The 22,931-nt window shown below is 34.4% G+C and overlaps 2 protein-coding genes across 6 annotated transcripts; one reads left to right on the top strand and one right to left on the bottom strand.

Moving 5' to 3' along the window:
- Positions 1-3,456: 3,456 nt before the first annotated feature.
- Positions 3,457-6,961, top strand: LOC100789197 (TORTIFOLIA1-like protein 3). 5 transcript variants are annotated; one of them, XM_006579490.4, is made up of 5 exons: positions 3,457-4,633; positions 4,740-4,848; positions 5,318-5,868; positions 6,053-6,451; positions 6,623-6,961. In XM_006579490.4, the coding sequence occupies exons 1-4, from the start codon at positions 3,851-3,853 to the stop codon at positions 6,443-6,445; spliced, it is 1,836 nt and encodes a 611-aa protein (XP_006579553.1). In that variant the 5' UTR covers positions 3,457-3,850; the 3' UTR covers positions 6,446-6,451; positions 6,623-6,961. The 5 variants fall into 5 exon arrangements, with proteins under 5 accessions (XP_006579553.1, XP_003525126.1, XP_006579552.1 ...); XM_003525078.5 differs by having other exon boundaries at positions 6,572-6,961; XM_006579489.4 differs by having other exon boundaries at positions 6,569-6,961.
- Positions 6,962-14,528: 7,567 nt separating this feature from the next.
- Positions 14,529-20,354, bottom strand: LOC100783348 (uncharacterized). Its single transcript, XM_003525068.4, has 4 exons — positions 20,139-20,354; positions 19,757-19,933; positions 17,227-18,570; positions 14,529-14,859 (listed from the first exon to the last, which is right to left on the bottom strand). The coding sequence occupies exons 1-4, from the start codon at positions 20,151-20,153 to the stop codon at positions 14,824-14,826; spliced, it is 1,572 nt and encodes a 523-aa protein (XP_003525116.1). The 5' UTR covers positions 20,154-20,354; the 3' UTR covers positions 14,529-14,823.
- Between the last annotated feature and the right edge of the window lie 2,577 nt (positions 20,355-22,931).

Genomic DNA, 22,931 nt, shown 5'->3' with positions numbered 1-22,931 from the left:
TTTCTTATCTATTGATACAGGTGGGGATTTGATGTGCCCGTAACTACTTGGTGGTGAGAACTTGATGGTATTTCAAGTGGCTGAGAAAGGTGTTACAGCGAAAAAGCACTGCAATACTTAAGTTAGTGATCAGTATTTTAGTAGAGTAATAATAAGGGAAATGTTTCATATGTGGAGGTAGGTCTAATATTTGCATGTCTAACATTTATAATCCTTTAGAAGAGTGTACGTAGGAATCTCATGGCGGTCTAGCTAGTTTTCTATATATAATATCATTAAATTAACTTTCTTTTACATAATCATTTTAATTACTATTCATGTAAGCACGCATAACCACCCCTATAATGAAGGTATGATATAGTTGGGGAATTAGTTCCAAAAATGATGCTGAGGAAATTGACCTAGCTAGATGGAATTAAAGACGAGAGTTGTGAATTGTGATTATGGTTTGCGATGACCCTTAGGTTGAGTGGAATGAAATTGAGATAATTTTTTAAAATTAAAGTAAAGTGTAAAAGTCAACGATCTAATCAAATTTTAAAATTTTTCACTTTTTTTTTTATTAATTTTTACATAACTCAACACTAATTTATATGTAGAGGGAAATATCAGTGTGTTTGGTTTTAAGTTTTAACCCAATGCTACAAGTTATTGCTTGCAAGTTCATTGTCAATATGTGGAAATTAACAATAATGCACTTAGTCACCTGTCTCGAGTCAAGAGAGATTGGTCTAGATAATCTAACTACGCGATCATTTTAAGCTAGTGCTATAGTAATTTTCAAACCTTAGACTTGTTAGTTGGTACGCCAAATTGAACTGCACGCATGTCACATAAATAAGATTAACCAACCAAGTTAATTTGAGATTCAATAAGAAATTTCAAAGGGGAATTCCTCCATTACTGGCCTATAATATATCGTTTTTACATTTTTCTTTCCCCTCTTAAGTAGAAGATGACGAATTGCATATGCATGCCACGCAGTTCAATTCAATATTTTGATCTGAGTAATGAAATGATTAGTTCCAACTAACGCAAACTAGGCTAACCTTGATGGGCCTGTTTTTTCTGTCAACGCTATTTACGACTCTTGTATGTATATAGAAGAAAGGTAGGTGTGGAGGTTGAGACCCACCCTGTGAATAGGTTCAACATTGAATCATCTTTGCCCCTTGATAACTATGTAGTGCTTAATTAAGTACAAGATATAGCATAATATTTTCATGCGATTATTATGATTAGATATGCCTGGTTATTACGACCTACTTGTGACAATTGTTATGCAGATAAAGGACATGCATGGGTCCTACCTACTGCAACTTCTCACACACCTTGAATGAGTAATGGTCATGGCCATCATTAACTATCTAAATTAGTTAAACCGGTACACACTATTTTAGTTGTGATACAAATTCATGATATGTACGTACATATATATACCTTACAACTTGTATAGTTACATGCTTGATTAATGATGTTGAAACTAATTAAGATCGTTAACCCTATCTGATTTTTACTATGGAGCTATAACTCAATGTCACACACACTACACAACCTAATGATATTCATATACCATCAAATTGTCATCTCTATCGAGACTATATAGCATGTAACCAAAGCAAATTAAAACAAAACTCTATCATTTTGAACTATATGTTTGTGTATTACTCTGGCACGTAATGTTATGACTCAAAATGTAGTCTTACAATTAAGTACCGTGCTAAAAGCGTTGAATCAGTTGGATGAAAATAATTCACTCTCCTAGTGTCATGAATATATATTAAGAAACATTATAGTGTTGAAAAAAGCAACCATATGGAGTAAAAAATTTCAGCAACTAGGTTGGGAGTACTATATATATAGTAACTGTTGAATGATAATGGCCTGGCAGCTTCATATGACAATCTGACACCTTAATAACAATGTTGGACCTGAACGTCAACACTCATCACCCATGATTGATTATTCCCTGCCACACATAATTGATCCTTCTCATAGGGCCAGACCCATCTTGTGTCTCATTAATTTCCTCACAATGTTGCTTTTCTGCGGCAATACACAATCCTGATTACAACAGTCCCTTTATGCCAATTCACGTTTTTAGTGACTCCATCCATTTTATTGTGTGTGGACTATGGAGTGTGGTGTTAGGTCATTAATTATAATCATTGTGTGAACATTTAAGATGTACACGTGGACGCCTTTAGCAAGGGCCTTTTTGAATGGTTGAGTAAAATTCGGATGTCTTTAACACTGCATTAGCAATGAAGCACATTTTAATTATGACAAGCCATTTTTTTATTTATTTATTGTAATTTTTTCCTTAAGACAAATGTTGTGTGTGAAAAACTAAAAATTACTTATGTGGATTCTTTGTTCATTAAACGTGTCTGAGTTGCATATTCATATACATATACCCCACTAAAAGTTAAACACCTATACTGTTATCCTCAATAAAACTTTTTTAATATACACAATTAAAAAATCTTTATAAACATATTTAAGAAATCTAACTATTTCCTATCTATACTGCACTAATTATTTAATTAGATATTAAATATAATATCTTAATTATAACTAAAATTTAAAATAATTTTGAATTTTATTTTAATTAATTTAAATGTAATATTTTCATTGGCTTTTTATTTTATTAATTTTTACAAATAATGTTAATATAAATTTTTTTCATTACATCAATTTATAAAAAAAAAATATTAAAATATTTTATTTAACGAAAGTAAGATTAATAAAATTGGATATAGATGTAGAGATATTCATTGAATTGAATATGAGCTCATGAGCTCACAAACGACTTAACTCCACAGGTCAAATTTGAATAATTGTTAACATAATTTTTTTTATTATAAAACAAATATCATATTTATTACTATTATAAATAAAAACATCTCATAACAGTGATAACACAATTACAAACAATTTAAGATTCAACTGATAAGTAAGTCTGTAAAAAAAAAACTGATAAGTTCAAATTAATTAAATGAAGAACTTTTAATATCACGAGTTGAAATTTGAAAAAAGGCCCAATTAATTAAGAAGGTCTACAGTTTCAATATAATTAACCAAACATGAATTTAAAAAAACTAAAATGTCAACTTAAAAAATCACATAATTTATTAACATGTTAAATGAAACATGTAATTAAGATTCAACCTGATAAGTAAGTTCAAATTTTAATTAAAGAACTCCTAATAGTGGAGTTAAAATTTGAAAAAAAAAACGCACAATTAATTAAGAAGGTCGACATTTTCAATTTCATTAACCAAGCTTGCATTTAAAAAAAAACTAAAGATGTCAACTTAAAATATCACTCAATTTATTAACATGTTAAATGAAACAAAACTATATTCATTTAAACTTAACATTGAAAAAACTTCATTTTGAGGGAATAGGTGAGTAATATGATCACTTAAGCAACAAATAGGGGATTTCCAGTTACGTCGCATTCATTATCTTATTTAGAAATCAGAAGTCAGCACCATGGAAACAAACAAACAAACCTGACCAGCTCTTGAGTAGAGTGAAAAAATGGAGAACTTAATAAAAGAGATTTTAAAAAAGCACTTCCCAAACCAAACCCCGTCCCGATCAACTAAACGACACCGTAGTTCAGCAGCTGTTCTCGCTTAAATAACCAGAAAACGACACGTCGTTTCTGTCTTCACCTTCACCTTCACTCTCCTCAATTGCACATTGATAAAACCGTCTGTTCCTCCCATTCCCACTTCCAAGCCAAACGAACTAAACTCACCGGCGATGTTGCCGGAGATTCCACCGGCTCCACCATCGCAACAGTAACCGATCCTCCGCCGGAACCATCACATTAACCACAATGTCGTCTTCACCGCAGAACATAAAACAGAGAGTCTTCACATGCCTGACAAAACTCTCTGACCGCGACACGCAGTCCCTCGCCGCCGCGGAACTCGAGTCCATCGCTCGTAACCTCGACGCAACCACCTTGCCGGCGTTCCTCTCGTGCATGTACTCCACCGATGCCTCCGACAAACCACCGGTGCGCAAGCAGTGCGTACACCTGCTAGGGTTCCTCGCGCAGACGCACGGCAACATGCTCGCGCCGTACCTGTCGAAGATCCTCGGCAGCGTCGTGCGGCGGCTCCGTGACGTGGACTCGTCGGTGCGATCCGCGTGCGTGAATTCCATTGCGGCATTGTCGGGCCACGTCAGCAAGCAACCGCTGAATTCGTTTCTGAAGCCGTTGGCGGAGGCGCTGTTCACGGAGCAGGACCAGAACGCGCAGGCCAGCGCGGCGCTGTGTCTCGCCTCTGCGATCGACGGAGCTCCGGATCCTGACCCGGCCAGGCTGGCGAAGCTCCTGCCGAGGTTCGAGAAGCTTCTGAAGCGCGACGGTTTCAAGGCGAAGCCAGCGCTGTTGACGCTCGTCGGAAGCGTCGTCGCCGCCGGCGGCGCGTCCGGCCACGCTCAGTTAAAGAGTTTGGTTCCCTGCTTGGTGGAGGCGTTGAGCAACGACGATTGGGCCACGCGGAAGGCCGCGGCGGAGACGCTCGTGGTGGTTGCTGACGTGGAGAGGGATTTCTTATCGGAGTTTAAGGGTGAGTGTGTGAGAGTTTTCGAGAATCGACGGTTTGATAAGGTTTGTGTGAAGTCTGAAGATATTTGTATTTTTTATTATTTTTTTGCGGTAATGTTTATTTATGGTAATTCGAAAGTGAATTGAGAGCGTGTGGTGTTTTGTTTAGGTGAAGTTAGTTCGGGACGTTATGAATCAGATGTTGGAAGCGTGGAAGCTAGTTCCTGATGTTTCGGATGAAGTTTCTCCACCTCCTAAATCGCAATCTTCATCCAAAGGTAATTATTTGATTTTGGTTGTTTAGTGTTTGATCAGAGAATTTGAGATGATGGGTGATGTTAGATTTCTTTACAGTAATGGAAATACTGATCGTGTTATCTTTGATGTTGTATCTTTAAAAATAAAGCATGATTAGTTAAAGTAAGGATAAGGGAAAAAAGGTGATGGTCAATTTGCCATTGATCAATTTTAGATGAATTCAGAATTTTTGTATGCTAAATTTTAGTGCGTATTTGGAAAGTTGTTGAGAAATAAGAAATCACGTCTCAAATGTGAAAGCTATTACTATTAGCTTCTCAAACGTGAAAAATCACATTTGGGATGTGGAAACAAACATGCTATTATTTGGGTCGTCATTTGGCAATTTTCCGATGTCTCTGTTTGGTTGTATGATTGATTTGTTGTGGTGAATTGTCTTTGATTGTTTCCCATAACTGTTTTCTTTCTGGATTTGTGATTTTGGCTCAGAGAATGCAAGTGATGGGCGCTATCCTCAGGTCTCTCAAAATTCATGTAGTCCTCGTTCAATGATGGCCAATTTGAGGAGGAAATCTACTCCTTTTAGCAGATTCAGTCCAGCAGATAGTTCTTCTGCTAGCAATGCTAAGAATACGAGTGCTTCAAGTAGTAACAAGAGAATGAGTTCATCTGTTTCCCGAAAATTGAACCATAAGAATTGGGATGCTCAAATTGCCGTGGCTGATCAGGGAGATCTTCAGGAGAGGGATGGAATTGTTTCGGAAAGGAGCAAAATGGATAAAAGCGGAGTTTCAAAGCCAGAAACGAAAAGGGCACTGCTAAACAAAAGTTCTGAGGATAAAATACAAAAGTATGGTGGGTCCAAAGCTGGATCTCGTGTGGTTCCATATCAAGAAGATGAGAGCCAAGACTCAGTTCCTGTCAGTATCGTCTCTAAAGATCTCCAAAGGAATGACAAAGAGAGTGAAGATTTATCGCTGATCCGTGATCAGTTACATCAGATTGAGAACCAGCAGTCAAGTCTACTTGATCTTCTGCAGGTTTGTTAGTAATAAATTCCCTCAATCAAATTATTTTATCTCTGCTGCTTAATTCTGCAAATTACTGGAGCGAAGGCTAGTTAATACTGTCATCGTGTTCAATTTTCTCTCTTTTTATGTCAATGTAGCATTTGTGCCAATTCTTTAATGACAATCATCTCCAACATGCTCCATATTGTGACAGAAATTCATGGGAAGCTCACAAAATGGAATGCGTTCTTTAGAGACTCGTGTGCATGGCCTTGAGTTGGCATTGGATGAGATCTCTTATGATTTGGCTATATCAAGTGGAAGGATGACTAAACCTGATCCTCATGGTAACACATGTTGCATGCTACCTGGAGCAGAATTTTTGAGCTCCAAATTCTGGAGGAAAACACATGGCCGGGATTCAATCACCCGATTCTCTAGATCAGGTGGCACCCCATCACTTGCTGCCATGAACTACCAAGCCAACAGGGATGCTGAAACCAAGTTGGCAAACCACAGATTCAGGCCTGATGGAGGCTTCATCACTAATCCGCTGGCAGAGATTCATACAAACTCGAGGAATTTTGCAACATCGGAGATAGCTTAAAAGAAGGTTAACTTTCCAAATGCCTCTAGACAAGGCATGCAATTTTAGATTAATAATATCAATTGGTGCCACTCTAACTCGTATACCCGTTTTTTTCTAATTCCCGTATTACTTAATTTTTAGCAGATGTGCTGCACAATCTAGAATGCAAATTTGATCATTTGATTCTCATATCAGCTTTGATGGAAGGACCCCCATTGATGGGTTTTGCGATTCAATCAGAATTCCATTTAGTCATGTTCCAAGTGAAGAAGGCATGAAGCGGGGCTAGACAATACATTATACGTTGCAGCGCAGAACATCATTTGCACATTCATGATAAATCTTGGACAAGAACAGCACATTGGAGTGAGTTCGCGACTACATACCACACTATTTTAAAATAAGGGTGAATTTGTATATGTACAGAGGAGTGAGAGGCTGCTTATTTTTTTATTTTTAAGTATTGCGTTGTATAATGTATTCGAGTTATGTTAAAGGTTCTCTACACTGGCATGCACTATCGGCATTTCATCATTTGATAGCAATGCTTTTAGTCTATTATTCTTCATGTGCCGTCTATTGTGCATTTTGTTTAGCTTCTTTTCCGGTAAGTCACGATTAGGCCTCTAAAATAGCTTCTTGTCATGTGCAAACCCCCATCTAGCGCTTTCTAGGTTGTCGCTTCCACATTTGGCCTACTAGATTATTCTACTTGTTTAAAAATTAAACTTTGACAAAAAGAATAATTTTACTTTACTAATTAATATTTTGACACTTTTAATTTTTTTTTTTAAAAAAGAGAAATATTACTAAATGACAAATATTTCTACATGTTATGTTAAAATGCTGTAAAGGTGTATAGTCTTTAAAGTTGAAAAAGATTTAACTTGAAAAGATAACTTCATACATATATATCCTATTTATTACAAAAATATTTAAATAGGAAATACTTGAAATGTATATTTACTATTGACTTAAGTATGTTTTTTATATTCTTAATATATTTTTTTAATTTATTACCTAATTTTTTATTTTTAATATATGTCGTTAGTCTAAATTTGTTAAATGATGACATAATATTTTATTAATTTATCATATTATCACTTAACAGATCATGTGGTATCAAAAGTAAAATTTTAAAATTATTAGACAGTAAAATTAAAAAAATGTTTTAGGTAGTAAACTGAAAAGAGAATATATTATAGGTTTTAAAAAATATATTTAAGTTTTTATTTTATTTTTTTTCCCATTTCATTCATAAGTCATGAAGCAACCATACCAAGGGGCCTTGGGCTAGGAGATGACAACCAATCCATACCCAACAAACGTGTTTACAAATTTCAAGCTTCTGCGGGAAAAAAAAAACAAGAATTCAATCTGAATCCAAACTCTAAGCAAATGTGCCAGGCGTGTCCGTGTGTATCGTCTTATATAACGAGATGAATATCAACTCTTGTATTAGAAGATGATGACGATGTTACTTCCATGATGGATTCAATGGAATTGAATATCAAGGCAGGAACAAGGGATATGATGCCAATGTTCAAGGTTGTTTCTTTTACTCTCCCTGAAGATGATCCTTGCTCCAACGGCAGGAACAAGATAATATTTCTATACATCATGACGACCTGACCCTTTCCACACTTCTTACATTGCTTTAGTTACTCGGCTTGCGCCTTTTAGCTTGAATTCCAATTGTTCTACCGTGCTTGCAATCTCAGTCTTAACTGTTCTAATATTTTAATCAACTGTTATAATTTCACACTTTATACTACATTTTGCCATTTAAATAGGTTACACATTGCTGAAATTTTTAACTTAAAAGAAAAACAGAATAATTATCGATTAGATATCAAAATAAAAAAAAAAGTCGAGAGTTCATGCCATAAAGATTATGGGCCAGTTTGTTTAAGTAATTCTGGAATAAAATAATTTAATTATTATATTTTGAGAGATTTTAAAAAAGCCAGAAGTTAACTTATGTTTGTTTACAATAAGAAATAATTACTCTACTTAAAAGTAGTTAACTTTAGGAGAATATATACAAGCAGATAAAAAATGATTATTTTTTTTAAAAAAGAAGTGACTTTTTAATAAATAAAAAAAACTTGAACAAATGGACCCATATAAGTCATAACAGATTCATACAACGCGTATGTTTAACAAAATGCATAAAAAAATATTTGAAATTTAAATGCTGCCACGAAAAGCTGTTACAACCGGAATAGATAAACGGTGATTTGAAGTCAATCCGAGAAACGGCTCATTACATGGAATTATACAACTTTAACTGCAATGAAAAAAAAGTTTGGACAAAACTTAAATCAAGTTCCATGTATCCATACTATCAAATCCTCCATTCAAATAATGATACAGATATATTTTTTCAATAATAAATAACTTACACTAAATATATGTAACAATTTTGAATAAAAAAATGTGTCATCATATCATATAATCATAAAAGTTGATGGTAAAAATGCAAAAAAGCTTTATATAAATTTTGTCCAAAAAAATTTAAAGCAACAAATCCATGAGAGAAAAGTCACAAGAGCTTAACAAGAAAGACAACTTTTTTTCCATCTCCAATAAACTAGACTACAAAATAGCCGATCAACATTCTTAATACTTTTTTATATATAAAAAAGAAACATTCTTTATACTAGTGTGTTGGATCTTAATTAAACTTTATCATATAAATATTTATGGATAAAGTTGTTTCTATAATTGAAAAAGAAATTATGTTAAACTATTTTTATATAAGTTGTAAGTTTTATTTACAACTTATCTTGGATAACTTACTAAAATAAGCTAAAAGCAGCTTCCGAATATATCATAAGCTATTTTTATAAACTCCCCTAAACACTTTCACAAGTGTTCGTTATAAACTCAAATAAGATACACATAACCTCTTCAAAAACACACCATTAATAAATCAAGCAAGACACTTATTTAAGCTTCACTTGTAAAAGAAATACTCAAATTCGACTCAATTATTTAACTGAACCAAATTAAAGTTTAAATAATTTAGTTAAAAATTTCAAAACTTGAATAATTGAATTTGACTCATACATGAATAGTAAAAATTAAAATTTAGTTAGTGGTGAGCTAAACACTTATAAAAGTCATGTTCATTTTTCCTGTAATCTTGATCATTCAAATATGATCTAATAGTCTCTCTCTCTCTATATATATATATGTGCGCGCGCGCACGAGAGTTATATAAATATAAAATCTACAAAGTTCAGATTATACTCATTTAAACTATCAAACCTAATTAAAAGCTTTAGTTTATTTGTTTATAATGAGGTATTAATGAGCTGAACTCAAATAATTCACCAGTAACTAGGGTGATTGACACCCCCTACTTAATATAACTTCATTGTCTACCATCGTATGTCGTATATGATCAGAAGTCGATTCCAGGAAGTCCATATAACACGTAAACAAATAATAATGTATAAGTACAATCTATCAAAAACCACAATCTACTTTTGCCAATTTACTAGGTTATTACTCGTGATTTTCCATTTAATTATTGGCTAATTAAGTGAAAAATTGTAAGAAAGAAACTCACATTATATTTCTACACAACATGATTTGAAATTTAAGATGGTGGGCTTATGAGATCAAGTCACGGTGCTTGCTCATCAGCATCTTGTTTGTCAAGTTTCTGCACAAAAGCAACAAAGTCATCAAACATTAAGTGAAGTCGTAAAGATATATCTGCTCGAGTACATTGGACAGTAAGATCACGGCACCATAACAAAATTCATAATATAAACACAACACATTGCATTATTCTACACTTTGCCAATGCCAACACAAAGACATTATAACAAAATCCATAATATCAAACCAACACAAAGACCTTATTCTACACTTTGTCAATGCCAACATTCGATAAAAACACAGCCAAACAAAGCAAAATAGCGCAGACTTGAAACGAGATTCAAGATTTCAACCACAACAATCATTACACGACGCATTGCAGAGACAAATGTAAAAAAATCAATTAACGATTAATCTGAATAGACAACAGCATTATACAATAGGAAGCAACAAATAATTTATGCGACTCCATACTCTCAAAAGGCTACAAAATACGTTTCAGAAATTGAATAAACAGGAATCGCATAAAACAAGAACAATCGAGGAAAAGCGAACACATTAACACAACGCGATGCTAGTTGGAGAATTGATTTTGAGTTCAAAATTGATTTTAGATAAATTTCGAATCAATAATTGAATCTGACATTATAATTGATTCTGAGCTTAAGTAACTTTGGTAACTTTTGCATTGAATAAAAGATTTTACACTGATTTTTACTCCTAACTTATTTTTATAATGAAAAATCTAAGCATAAACACAAAACTTCAAAATCAATTTTAACCAAAATCAATTTCATTCAAAATTAATTTTACCAACACTCATTCAAACAGCGCATAGGAAGCAACGAATTGAAGCAGGGAGTGCTATTGATTGGACACAATGATGGATTGAATCGAAAGGTATTCAACAAACAGAACCAAATTAGATTGATCGAAGCAAGTAATTGTAAATAAGCAGAGTAAGAGAGAGAGAGAGAGAGGAGTACGGTTTGAGCATTGTGCCAAGAGAGGCCTCTGTAAACGTTGACAGAGAAGGTTGCAGTGAGGTAAATAGTGGCGACTCCAAGAGTGGCGGTGAATGCCTTGAAAGCATAATCCCCAACCTTACCTGCTATTCCCATTCTCACCCAACTCCACTACCACTAGGGTTTCCGCACTTCCCCCTCTATTCTATTCTCTGCGTATTTCTATACCCTAAAATTGTGTTTTTTTTTTTTTTTGCAAAAATATATATATAATAATAACTAGTAAGTAGTAATACCCTAAAGTATTCTATATGTGCAAAGTTTTTCAAATTAGATATAAGGTAATATTTTTATAATTTAATAATTAATAAAAATGTAAAATATTTTTAAAACAAAGTAATTCAAATAACTACTAAATAAAACTATTTGTTGTGTCAAAATTCAACTTTCCAACTCTAACTTTTTAATTAACATAAACTTGAGTATTGTTTGTTATAAAAATTATCATTATTCATAGTATTTGTTGTAGTAAATGATGTGACGAATGGTAAACTGTTAAATAAATGTACAGCCATGTTGCGTCCAATTATTAAATGCATTAAACGTGTTAAAATTTAACTACAAAGAAACTGGATCTGTTTTAGATTGTAGTAGTATAGCTGAGGCCAAGGGCGTGGCTTGGACCTGGATGATCAAAGCACACATTTTGAAGGCATAAATATTCGTTAGCAAATGGATAAACAAACAAATAATCAAATGATTAGAGACTAATACAATCAAGTTAAGATTGAATTTATTTAATAATATCTGAATTCGGTGAAAATAATTTTTCATCAAATTTTATTTAACTCTCAGCTGAAATTCAAATTAGGCAGGTATAGGTAGCCAAAAGGGAATTGTTTAGCTACAAATAATGATCAAAGTGGGTTAGCACAGGGTTTTTTTTTCTCTGCAAGTCATCTTTGACTATAAGTTAAAACACGTGTGCCATGGGCTTATTTTAATGAGGCCCCCTTTTCTTTACACTTCAACACTCTGTTTAAAAAGAATTAAGATGAAAGAAATAGGAAAGATGGAAGTAAGATAAAAGTTATTAACTTTTTTTATTTGTTTAAATATGAAAGGAAAGGAAAATAGGATATTTACAGTAATACCGGCAAGGAAATAGGTTCCTTCCTAAATCTTAATTCTTCGTGAAAGTCATCCTTGAAGAGTAAAGAGTAATATTTTGAATGAGGTCAGGTTAGCAAGGGAACATGGATACATGCAGATTGAAGTGCAAAGTAATTCAGCTTATTAATACAGAATGTGGAACTCAGAATGCATGCTATCCAATTGTAAAAGCTATTCACGATATCTCTCAAGCTCAAATGGGTTTTGTTTTCAAGCATATTCTTAGGGAAAACAACTGTCATGCAGATGTATTGGCCAAACATGGGATGTCTTTAAGCAACAAAATTGTTTTTACAATTCCCCTCCTCCCTTTGTGTTGGACTCTTCAAGGGTTGATGTTCTTACCTTAATTGAGTCTGTGTAATCTCTTTCTCTTGGCCTTTTGTTCTTTGCCTTCAAAAAAAAATTCATTGGATCTGATATTTGAACACTTAAATAATTAAAAAAAACAACTACTTAATACCTGTTATTATTATTTATATATCTCTTCTTGCGCGTTAAATCATCAATTATATTAATCACTTATATTTCCTCTTGTCCTATCTCTCTCTATGTGTTTTTGAGCAATTTTTTTCTTATTTCACTCAAAGTCAAATGCTTTTGTTTTATTTTTAAAAGATAAATGGTTTTATAACATAATACTAATAATGATAATAATAATAATAAATAAATGGATGATTTTATATCAAGAAAAATAATGTAGTGATAAAATATTTTGTATAATTTTTATTCACTCTTTTTTGACTCATTCAAATAAGTGAGGATTTTTTTTTTCATTTCTTTTCTTACTCTATCCGTCCAAGTCATAAATAGTAGCTCTATAGCACGATAGTGTAGCATCCCTAGGTTGCTATGGGATTCAAAGTGAGAGGAGCAATTGAATATGTGTCTATGTAACTAACCTCATCCAATGAAATAAGACTTTATATAGTTGTATAATGACATTGCCAAAATATAGACTTTAAAAACCTATTTGTGCCCCTGAAACATGATTGTTTGGGTTTTTTTGGATTAAGTATTCTACAAAAAGTTGCATTTGTTTTGACTTCTATTCCTTCAAACTTCACATGACTATTTTCTATCCCTGGTTTGTTTTTTCTTCTTATTGACTGACTTCCCAATTCACATTTTCCTACTTTTTATATAATTGTTATGTTCTTCTTTTTATTAATTTTGCCATCATTTTTCATTTTTTGACTTCATATTATGTTCTTATTATTCCTAGATCAATGGCGATTGTGTGTGTAAAACTATGACCTGTTATTTATCGTGAATTTCTTTAATTTTGGATTTTTTTTGTTTTGTATTTTTTTTTAGTATTTGCATGTATATTTATATTATAATATTCAAAACAGTAGTCATCCCACTATAGAATTTCCAGAGTTAGTTACATTTTGCTATTTAAGATTGACAACTATGATTCAAACAACACTTTTTCTTTATTCTATTTATCTCTTTTTGTTTTTCTATTTCTTTCCTTCACACATTTCACTCCTAATCCATTAAAAGCATTAAAAAAATAAAATGAATAAATCGATATCTAGTATAAATTGTTTAAAGTTTAAACAATAAAGTAGGTTGGTCTTTAAGACTATGAGTACTGCTAAATTTAATTTTATTAACTACAAAAGTATCATTTAGATTTTTAAAATTAACATCATCTTAGCTATTGGTGTTTAATACCTAAATTACAAATATAAAGATTAAAATGATCAATATTTAATAATTTTAGAAAATAAATTTACTCTTTATAATTTTAAAGATTAAACTGTCTAGTACTGACAAGTTCAAAAGCTAATTCGATGTATTTCAAAAGTTTAAACTTTACTTGCAAGAGTCTACTGTTGTGTTTGGAAGAAAGAAAAAAAAACATGAATATCAATGCATTTTCTTTTATTTGGTTGAAGAGAAAAATAAAAGAAAAAGAAGAAAATTGTTTGACTTGTAGAGACAAAAATTTAAAATTTTCTTTCCTCTTATTTTATTTTCAATTCAAATTTTAAAATTTTGTTTTCTCCCATTTTCTTTTCTTCAATTGACACAGTAAAATTTTACAGGAGATACTCGATTCATTTCTACTTTTACTCACGGGTGTCATTATTATCACAATTACTTTCATAAAAACAAAAAAATGAACAGATTCAAACCTGCTGAAATCTCACCCCAACTCGAGTAAATATTTCAGACCCCGTTCTCTACCTTGTTATTGATTCTCTTGTTATAAGCAACGATCAGCAAAACACAGCCTGATTGTACAGTACTACTTTAAAGCAAAATAGCCAAACAAAGAAAAAAGGAAAATGAAAGGGCACCTACTCTTGTAAGGCAAAATAATGAAAAAGCAAGCAATATAAAATATTATCATCAGCAAAATTTGTATTGCAAACAAGACCCCCAGAAAAGGGTAGCAATAGTATATATAATTTATGTTTTATATGATATAATGCTAGAAATTTCTAAGCTAAGGATGAAAGAAAAGTTGATATACATTATAGTTATAGTAATAATAGTAATAATTTACTATTAACACACGCTCCATCAACGTAAAGCATCCTTAAAAAGCGCCACCTCCGGAAACAATAGCGCATTGGACTGTGCTTTGAGTCTCTTCCCATCCAACCAACTCATCACAGTAAATAGATGAATCTACTGCCACCATTTCTTCTCAGACAAAGATATGAGCTGCCAACAACATTGAAAAAATATGTTAGCTTTATCCCAATAGTTTTTCAGAAGACAAAATATCTTTCTAGTAGTACCAAGCAAACCTTGTTTTGTGATGTCATTTAGAATGTGTTTGGATGAACGTTGACAAAATTGATTTTAAATAGAATTATTCCAATTCACTCTTTAGTAGTTAGATGAACTTAATTCAAAGTCAATGAGAAGCTTGCTTCCGCAAAATAAGGGACCCATCATAAAAATTTCAACAATCAGATATGTCAGAATCAGAGACAAGTATTTGATTTTTATGGTAGTTCGCTACAAGAATGATTAGCACAAACAATCTCAATCTCTAGCCTGATAGCAGAGTTTCTATTTTAATTGCAATTATATGGGAATATAATGTAGAACCAAATGCCAAGGTCATTTTGGGGAAGAAAATGCAAAAATACGTAAAGTGGAAATTTCAATGCTACTCTAGAGAATCTACGACTACTTTAACTATAAAGAAGGTTAGTGCATTTGGAGGTCCATACTTCACACAAAAGTAATAATAAAAAATGAATAGATTGCTAGAAACATAGAAATAGAATGAACCCAAATCATTGCTAGCATTAAACAATGCTAGGAATTCAAAGCAAAATGGTGGACAGAATTTTTTTGTAATAAACAAAAAGGAGAGATACATATGCTAGAGGATAAGAAATCCTTAAAAACTAAACAAAGAATGAAATGGGGGGAAACAAAAAGATTAAGAACATGATATACATGTAACATAGCACGCTGATCTCTGTAAATCTACCAAAGACACCTCCTGAAAATTTCACTGGCAGGACAACACAAAGAAGCTAAGTGGGCTACTCAGTCCAAAAATGAACTTGAGCAGCAACACCATAGTGAGTCACTCTAGAATTTCTTCCCAACAATATACACCAAACAACTGCAAATAGGGAATAAAGCTAAAGCCTCTTAGCATCTCTATTGGTGTCAAAACCTTTAAAGTTAACACAGGAACTTCTGGAAACCCTTGGGGAAAACCCAATCTTCACTAACAAATATTGAAGAGCAAGGTGCCAAGGTCAGCTTAGGTAAGATAATACATTATAGAGTAAATTACACAGATCTCTCCTGGGGTTTACACTCCTAAACTAAACCCCTTTTTCTCCACCCCCTTCTCTTCAAGTTACTGCTGAAACCAAGCACCAGATTCTCTTAAACCAGAATTCATACCACACATCAGAATTCATGTTAAAAGAAAACCATTCTAAACAAAAATTTTACCAAATCAGAAAAAATGAAAAACAAAATCATACCAAATCAAAATAATTGAAGCACAAAATCATACCAACAGTTTCAACAACAACAACAACAAAGACTACAACTTCATCAAAATCAATCTCAAAATAGCAGCAAAAGCAACATGGGTCTCACTCTATGTGATGAAATTGATCAATTACTCCAAGCCCATGTACCAAATCTTCCTCCTTTCAGATTTCAATTTAAATTTAATAAAATGAAGAAAGAGTGAAATAAAAAAAGGGGATTTTATTTTAATTTTTGCAATAGAAATTTTAGTTATTTTAGGAGTGAAAGGAATGATGACTGTTGTGTGAGAATATCAGGGAGAGCAACTGCAGCGGGCATTGAACATGGCAGAGGAGGTGGTGGCATGTCGGCTCAGAGAGAAGGAGGTGGAAGTACAAATGGTCACAAGCAAGAACGCGAAGCTAGAGTTGAGGTGGGGTTATTGTCATTGGAGTTGAGCTGTGATTTGCAGCAACAGTGGGCTGTAATGGCCACTCCAACAAAATATGACATGATGAGCACAACATTGCAATGACATTTGTATACAGCTAGGTTCAAGTGATTCAACCATCATAATGTAAAAAAATTCTAGTTATACATACTACCATAATTCACGATTCTTAGCCTGTGTATTGGAATGCCACACTAATCATAAAAAATGAGATCAGTGGCTAGTGAAAGAGAGAATGGGAAGGACTTGAGGAATAACTAGGGAATTCAACAGTAGTTCAAAAAGAACTTGAATAAAGTTACGATCATCAATCATCAGCTCAAGAGTTTTCTTAACCAAACATAGGAGTATAATAAGAGTCTTACAAAATTACCACTTATAGAAACATGTGTATATTTCTAATTAGGTATTCCAAAAATTTATAAGATCAGTCAAGGTAATCACCCTTGTCAGCAACTAGCAACATAACTTCTACAATGCTATGACCATGTTTGAAAAAGAGAAGTAGTTTATTTAACACTGATACACAATCACATAGTTTGTACACACATGGATAGGCAAAGAGAAACATGCATAATTGCATGCTCAAAACAGTGAAAGATAGAAACAACCATTAACAAATCACCTACCTGGCGAGCAACTTGTGCTAGTCGTCGGCTGTCCCGAGATGATTCAGTCATTGTGCAAGATTTCTGAGGCTCCACATGATCATCTTGCTTCTCTCCACACTTTTTCTTTGAACTGGTATTATCTTGAGAGCAATCTACATCATCACAGCTAATGGCCTCCTTCTTACGCTTTCTACAGAATGTGAACTTAAACTTATCGCCTGTAGATCGATTAGAAACCTTCTCATCTAAATCAGATACTTTTGAATCCATTTTATCCAGTGACCCATTAGATGCCTCAACATCTTTACAAGCCGGAACCTCCACACTTTCAGCAGACAAACTCTCTTGTCTTGTTAAATCTGATTTATCCAACGATTCCTTGTCATCTTTAGTTATGTTCCAAGCACTGCCAGCTTTAACAAATACTTCCCCATTTTCAGCATTGCTATGAGGTCCTGATTTCTCATTTGTTGCAGTTGTGTCTGTCGGTACATCAGCAAAAGGAGACATTAGATCCTTCTGAGCTTCATTTTCACATGCCATAGAAGAACTCACCCTTGAGGGGTCATCGTTATCCAATACAAGTGTAGAATCTTTGGCACAAGACAGATGTGATTCTTTATTTGTTTCCTTAACCTGGTTAGAATGTAATATGGATTTAATAATAGCCTTCCTTTTCCCAAATTTTCTCTTTTTTCTTTGAACTGGAACTTTGACAAGGTCAGCAACTGCTTTCACCACTTTAAGTTCATCTGGTTTCTCCTTTTCAGAAATAATATCAGCTTTGGCATTAGTTGATACAGTCATTGTTTTACCTTCTTCATGTACACTGACTAAATTTTCATTCTGTACATTATCTAAGTTTCCTGAAACAGACATATTTCCATCAAAAAGGCTCCTTTCAAATGCATGTATTCTCTGAGTGCAACCATTTCTGTAGAGCTTGGGCTCTTTCCTCCTAATGACTATGGATGCAAAATCTGGATTATGAATGTAGCAGTTGTTTGTATGATCATGTGACCCACAGAACTTACTGCTATCATTTGATCCATTTACAATCGGATTCCTATTTTCAGAAATAGAGACAGATTCAAACTGTAAACCAGGTGCAGAATATATAGATCCATCATAAGGATCAAGTCTGTTCTTTTGCAGAAAACTTTCCTGAGCTGCAACTTCAGCCTCTGTGTTTTGTTCAACTAGGGGTTGCATTTGGTGTTTTGTCACATTCTCCAGCTCAGCCTGGGTTTCTCTCAACTCTGCCCTTAGATCTCTAACTATTTCCTCAGCTTCCTGGAGCTGAGCTTCAAGCTCCTCAATCTTCTTCTGCTGATTCAATGACATCAGCTCCGCTTCACTGACCTGTAAAATAGCCATTAATCAGACACAGTAGGAGATAAGAGACAAGACAAATGATTTACTTATAGCACTCCATTGCTTGGGTGGCATATTAATAACTGTTATGTGAGCATGTGACATGTGTTATAATGGTAGTAATCTCCCAAGGTTGAAAAGCAATTGCAATATTGCATTGCTATAAGAGAGTTGAATTTTGGCTACAAAACTGAAACAAATTTTTTTCGCATGCTCTTTTAGCAGGATCAAACCCAGTCCGTTATGGACTAATTGTAAGACAATTACCATACGGACTGAGGATGCCGATTAAAAAACTGAAACAATTATACAATGTATATTTCTTTACAGGATTCTACAGCTATGGAACAAGTTTAGCATGCAAAAATATGCAAACATGAAAAGTATCCAGCAATAATCTTTTGCCTACAGTCACAAACAACTTAGCTTCATTCTCAAACCAGATGTACATGTAAGTTGGAGAGTTAGGCAATTGCAGAAGTGCCAGTTGATCCCTCTGACACCAAGTCACAACTATATCACATACTTTCTCAAACATATATTTGATTGCATTCCTTTAATGACCACAACAAATGTCACATAAAAAATACATTCAGTCCTTTTAATTCTTAACAAGAATTAAACAGCCCTTTGTTTCAAAGATGAAAAAAACAGTAAGAATTAATGATTGAAAACTTAAAAGACCACAACAGTGTGACAATTCTGAAGAACTCTTGATCAGCGATATCCAAAATTTCTAACACTGACGATATCAATGGAATCACAAGTTAAACTTAAATAATACTGTCATTCAAGCATAACCATTACAAAGGCAGCTCACATTTAATCAATTGTAAGGTGTTTCAAGTACTCCACAAAGAAATAATCTATCTCCATTATCTGAAAAATTCTTTTATTTTCCTCCCACCTATTTGCTAAGAATTTTACATTGAACTCCACATAATGATGCAAGCAATTAGCCAGCAATCTGAATCAACCCAGTGAAACGGAAATCTCGAAACATTCTTAATTAAGTAAGAAAGAACACACACGAAACCAACGTCACAAAGCACAAGTGGGGTAATAAACTCAGAATCAAACACAGAACAACTCCAAGAAAAACAAAAACGAAGCGAAAAGGGGCAAAAAAAAAAAGGAAAAAAAAGACCCCTTTGGGAGACAGTGATTGTCAAACCTTAGAATCGAACATTTGTTTGAGTCTGAGAAGCATCCGAAGCGCCTCTTCCTTAGTGGAAACAAGTTCCTGCTGAAAGCGCGTGACTTTCCGCTCCGACACCATGATTCGCGCCGCCGCCTCCTTCGCCGTGTTCAGGATGATATCGGCGTAGGCCTTCTTCAACGCCGTCAATTTCTGATAAAAAACGCAAAAACACGGAATGAAAACCCAAAACACCAAACGCGCCAATCACAAACAACGCATCCCCATTCCCCAGAGAAAAGAAACGGAATCGATGATGTTCCTCATACAAAACAAAAACAACAACAGAAAAAGAAAACAAAAACCGCGGTTGGCGGCGGGAGAAGCAGTTGAAAAGGAACGGAACTGAACAGTTTACCTCGGAATCCTCCATTGTTGTCTAATGCATCCGAGAGTGAGTTTTGGGTGGTTCAGTTGTGAGACCAACCAGAAGAAGAACACGGACAACAACAACAACAACAACAGAAAGAAGTGAAGAAATGATGGGAGTTTGTTTCTGTTTTTTCTTTCTTCGTCTTCTCACAGTGTGGGAGGGAGCTGTATGTGTCTGTTAGGAAGTGAAGGGGAATGACCAGATTGCCCTCCGCGTAATAACAATACATTTTACCATGTCGCAATCACAAACTGTAACACGGGAGCGGGGCCCGCTGTTCGCTTCTCCTGCTTTATATTTTTCCAGAGTGGACCCCCCTGCTCTGCTATGCTCCACCACCTCCATCTCAGATTGCTAACGTGGATCCATCCATCAAACTAGGGGACTTAAACGCCCACGTTTTTGCTTTTAGCCCCCGCTTCAACGCAAAATCCATGTTTTATCCTATCGAAAAGGAAAGAATTACAAAATAACTAAACGAGGAAAAGAGACCCTAAGCTATATGCCTCAAACCATACATCACAAACTCATCCTCAATACTAGTAGTCATAGTTGCCAACACATCAACAAACACATGTATCTTCTACTTTGGAGTTTCAACACTATTTGACTCAAATAAAGTTATTATATATCTCAAAGCCGTCTCACTTATCACTTATTGGTCCAATTTGCTTAAAGTTATTTGTTAAAAAATGTTTATTTTAATAAAATAAGTAGTTTTCTATTTTTTTTTTAATGTGTTTGTTTGAGTGTTGCTCATATCTTTCAACGTCCCTGCAGGTTTCTAGCTTCTTGGTCCAGGCATAAGGACTACCAAGCTATTGTGCAAGAAGCTTGGAATGTTTCTGACCATCAAGTGTGCAGAAAGCTTGATAGGATGAGGCTCAAATCTAAATGGTTTAATGATCACATTTTTGGTGATATCTTCGCAGGAAGAAAATAGTGGAAGCTAAAGTTAGGGGTATTCAAAGGGAGTTGGACCACAACCATTCCTCTGACATGCTAGCCTTGGAGGTTGATCTTTAGACTGAGTATAAGGATGTCTTGAAGCGGGAAGAGATCCTATGGTTTCAAAAGTTTAGAGAGGAGTGGATCAAGTCAGGGGATCGCAACACCAAGTTTTTCCATACCCAGACTGTGGTGAGGTGAAGGCACAACACCATCCACACTATTCAGCTTACGTTTGGAATATGGTGCAGTGATATTTTTTAGTTTAGACTGAGTCTAGGGATTATTTTCGTAAGTTGTTTTTCTTGCCTTGTTATCACCATGGTAGTTAACTTCCTAACTGCAATATCCCTTCTCTCCCTAAGGAAGCTACACGGTTACTTACAACTAAGGTTACTTTGGAAGAGATCAAGAGGCACTTATGATTATGAAATCCTTAAATCTCGTAGCCCAAATGGTTTTCAACCTTTTCTCCTTTAAGAAATACTGGGACATCATTAAAAAGGATTTATGGAGGTTGGTTCGTGGTGCCTTTGTGAATGGGTTTTATGAAGCTAGTATTGTGGAAGTGCTTATTGCCCTGATTTTGAAAATTTATCATCCTAAACAATTTAAGGGCTTCAAGCCAATTAGCCTTTGTAATGTTACCCACAAGATTATTACTAAAGTCCTAGTGCATCGTCTCAGACCTTTTCTGGAGGAGATTATCAGTCCTCTTCAGGGGATTTTTTGCCTAAGAGGTGCACAACTGACAATGCTATTGTTGCTTAGGAGCTCATCCATTTTATGAATCGTTCCAAATCTAAGAAGGGTCATGTTGCTTTCAAGATTGATTTAGAGAAAACCTATGATAGGCTTAGCTGGGATTTTTTGAAGAGGGGTCTTTTGGGCTTTGGTTTTCCCCTATTATCGTTTCTCTCATTATGTGGTGTACCAAATCTTGTTCCATCTGTCTTGTTTGGAGTGGTTCTAAAACTGAGCCTTTTAGCTCGACTAGAGGTTTGCGCCAGGGAAATCCCCTCTCACCCCACCTCTTTATCATTTGTATGGAGAGATTGTCACTTTATATCCAACAACTTGTAAAGGATGACGTTTGGGAACCAATGTCTATTTCTAGAGGTGATCCTCAAATATCCCATATGCTTTTTGCAGATGATATTCTCCTATCCGCTAAGGCCAAGGAGCCTCAATTCGAGATGATTAACTCCACCTTGGATCTATTTTGCATGGAGCCTGAGCTTAAAGTCAACCCCCTTAAGTCAAAACTTATGTTTTCGAGGATCAGCGAGCTATTAAGAATATATGTCTCAACCTCGTGTTAAGGAAGTTCATCACTTGAGCAAGTATCTTAGGTTTCCTTTCTTAAAGGGAAAGGTTACTAGAGAGACCTTTGAACCCATTATGGAGAAGATTAGCTTCTTAGAAAGGAAAAATACTTAATAGGGAGGTAGATTATGTCTTATTAAATATGTGTTATTTTCCCTCCTCGTCTATCTTATCCAGCTTTCTCTTCTCCCAAAGTCCATTTCTAAGCATATTGATAGAGTGGCTCGAAATTTTCTTTGGCCTAGTCAACCTAGGAAACGTGGTTGGCACATTGTTAATTGGGATATTTGCACCCAAGGCTCAGGGTGGGCTTGGGATTAGAAAGGCTCATTAAACTAGTATTTCCCTTTTAGGAAAATTAATGTGGATAGTTTGTTGATGATTGTGATGCTTTGTGGGTCAAGCTTCTCACTCATAAATATCTTAACAAGGGTCACATGGTTGATGTTTCTTTTAAACATTAGGATCCATACATTTGGCAAGGTATTATTGCAACCAAGGATA

This window comes from Glycine max, chromosome 5 (assembly GCF_000004515.6).
Source record: "Glycine max cultivar Williams 82 chromosome 5, Glycine_max_v4.0, whole genome shotgun sequence".
NCBI classification, from domain to species: Eukaryota; Viridiplantae; Streptophyta; class Magnoliopsida; order Fabales; family Fabaceae; genus Glycine; species Glycine max.
Note: the sequence above shows the minus strand (reverse complement) of the source record. Positions and strands in the feature narration are given on the sequence as shown.

Excerpts from the sequence above, each read along its gene's own strand:
- LOC100783348 (XM_003525068.4), bottom strand. Across the intron at positions 18,571-19,756 it reads AACAAATGTTCGATTCTAAG|GTCAGTGAAGCGGAGCTGAT; the intron begins GTTTGACAATCA and ends GCTATTTTACAG. Across the intron at positions 14,860-17,226 it reads TAGCACAAGTTGCTCGCCAG|CTCATATCTTTGTCTGAGAA; the intron begins GTAGGTGATTTG and ends TGTTGTTGGCAG.
- LOC100789197 (XM_006579490.4), top strand. The coding sequence starts at position 3,851 with ATGTCGTCTTCACCGCAGAACATAAAACAGAGAGTCTTCACATGCCTG. Across the intron at positions 4,634-4,739 it reads AGAATCGACGGTTTGATAAG|GTGAAGTTAGTTCGGGACGT; the intron begins GTTTGTGTGAAG and ends TGTTTTGTTTAG. Across the intron at positions 4,849-5,317 it reads ATCGCAATCTTCATCCAAAG|AGAATGCAAGTGATGGGCGC; the intron begins GTAATTATTTGA and ends ATTTTGGCTCAG.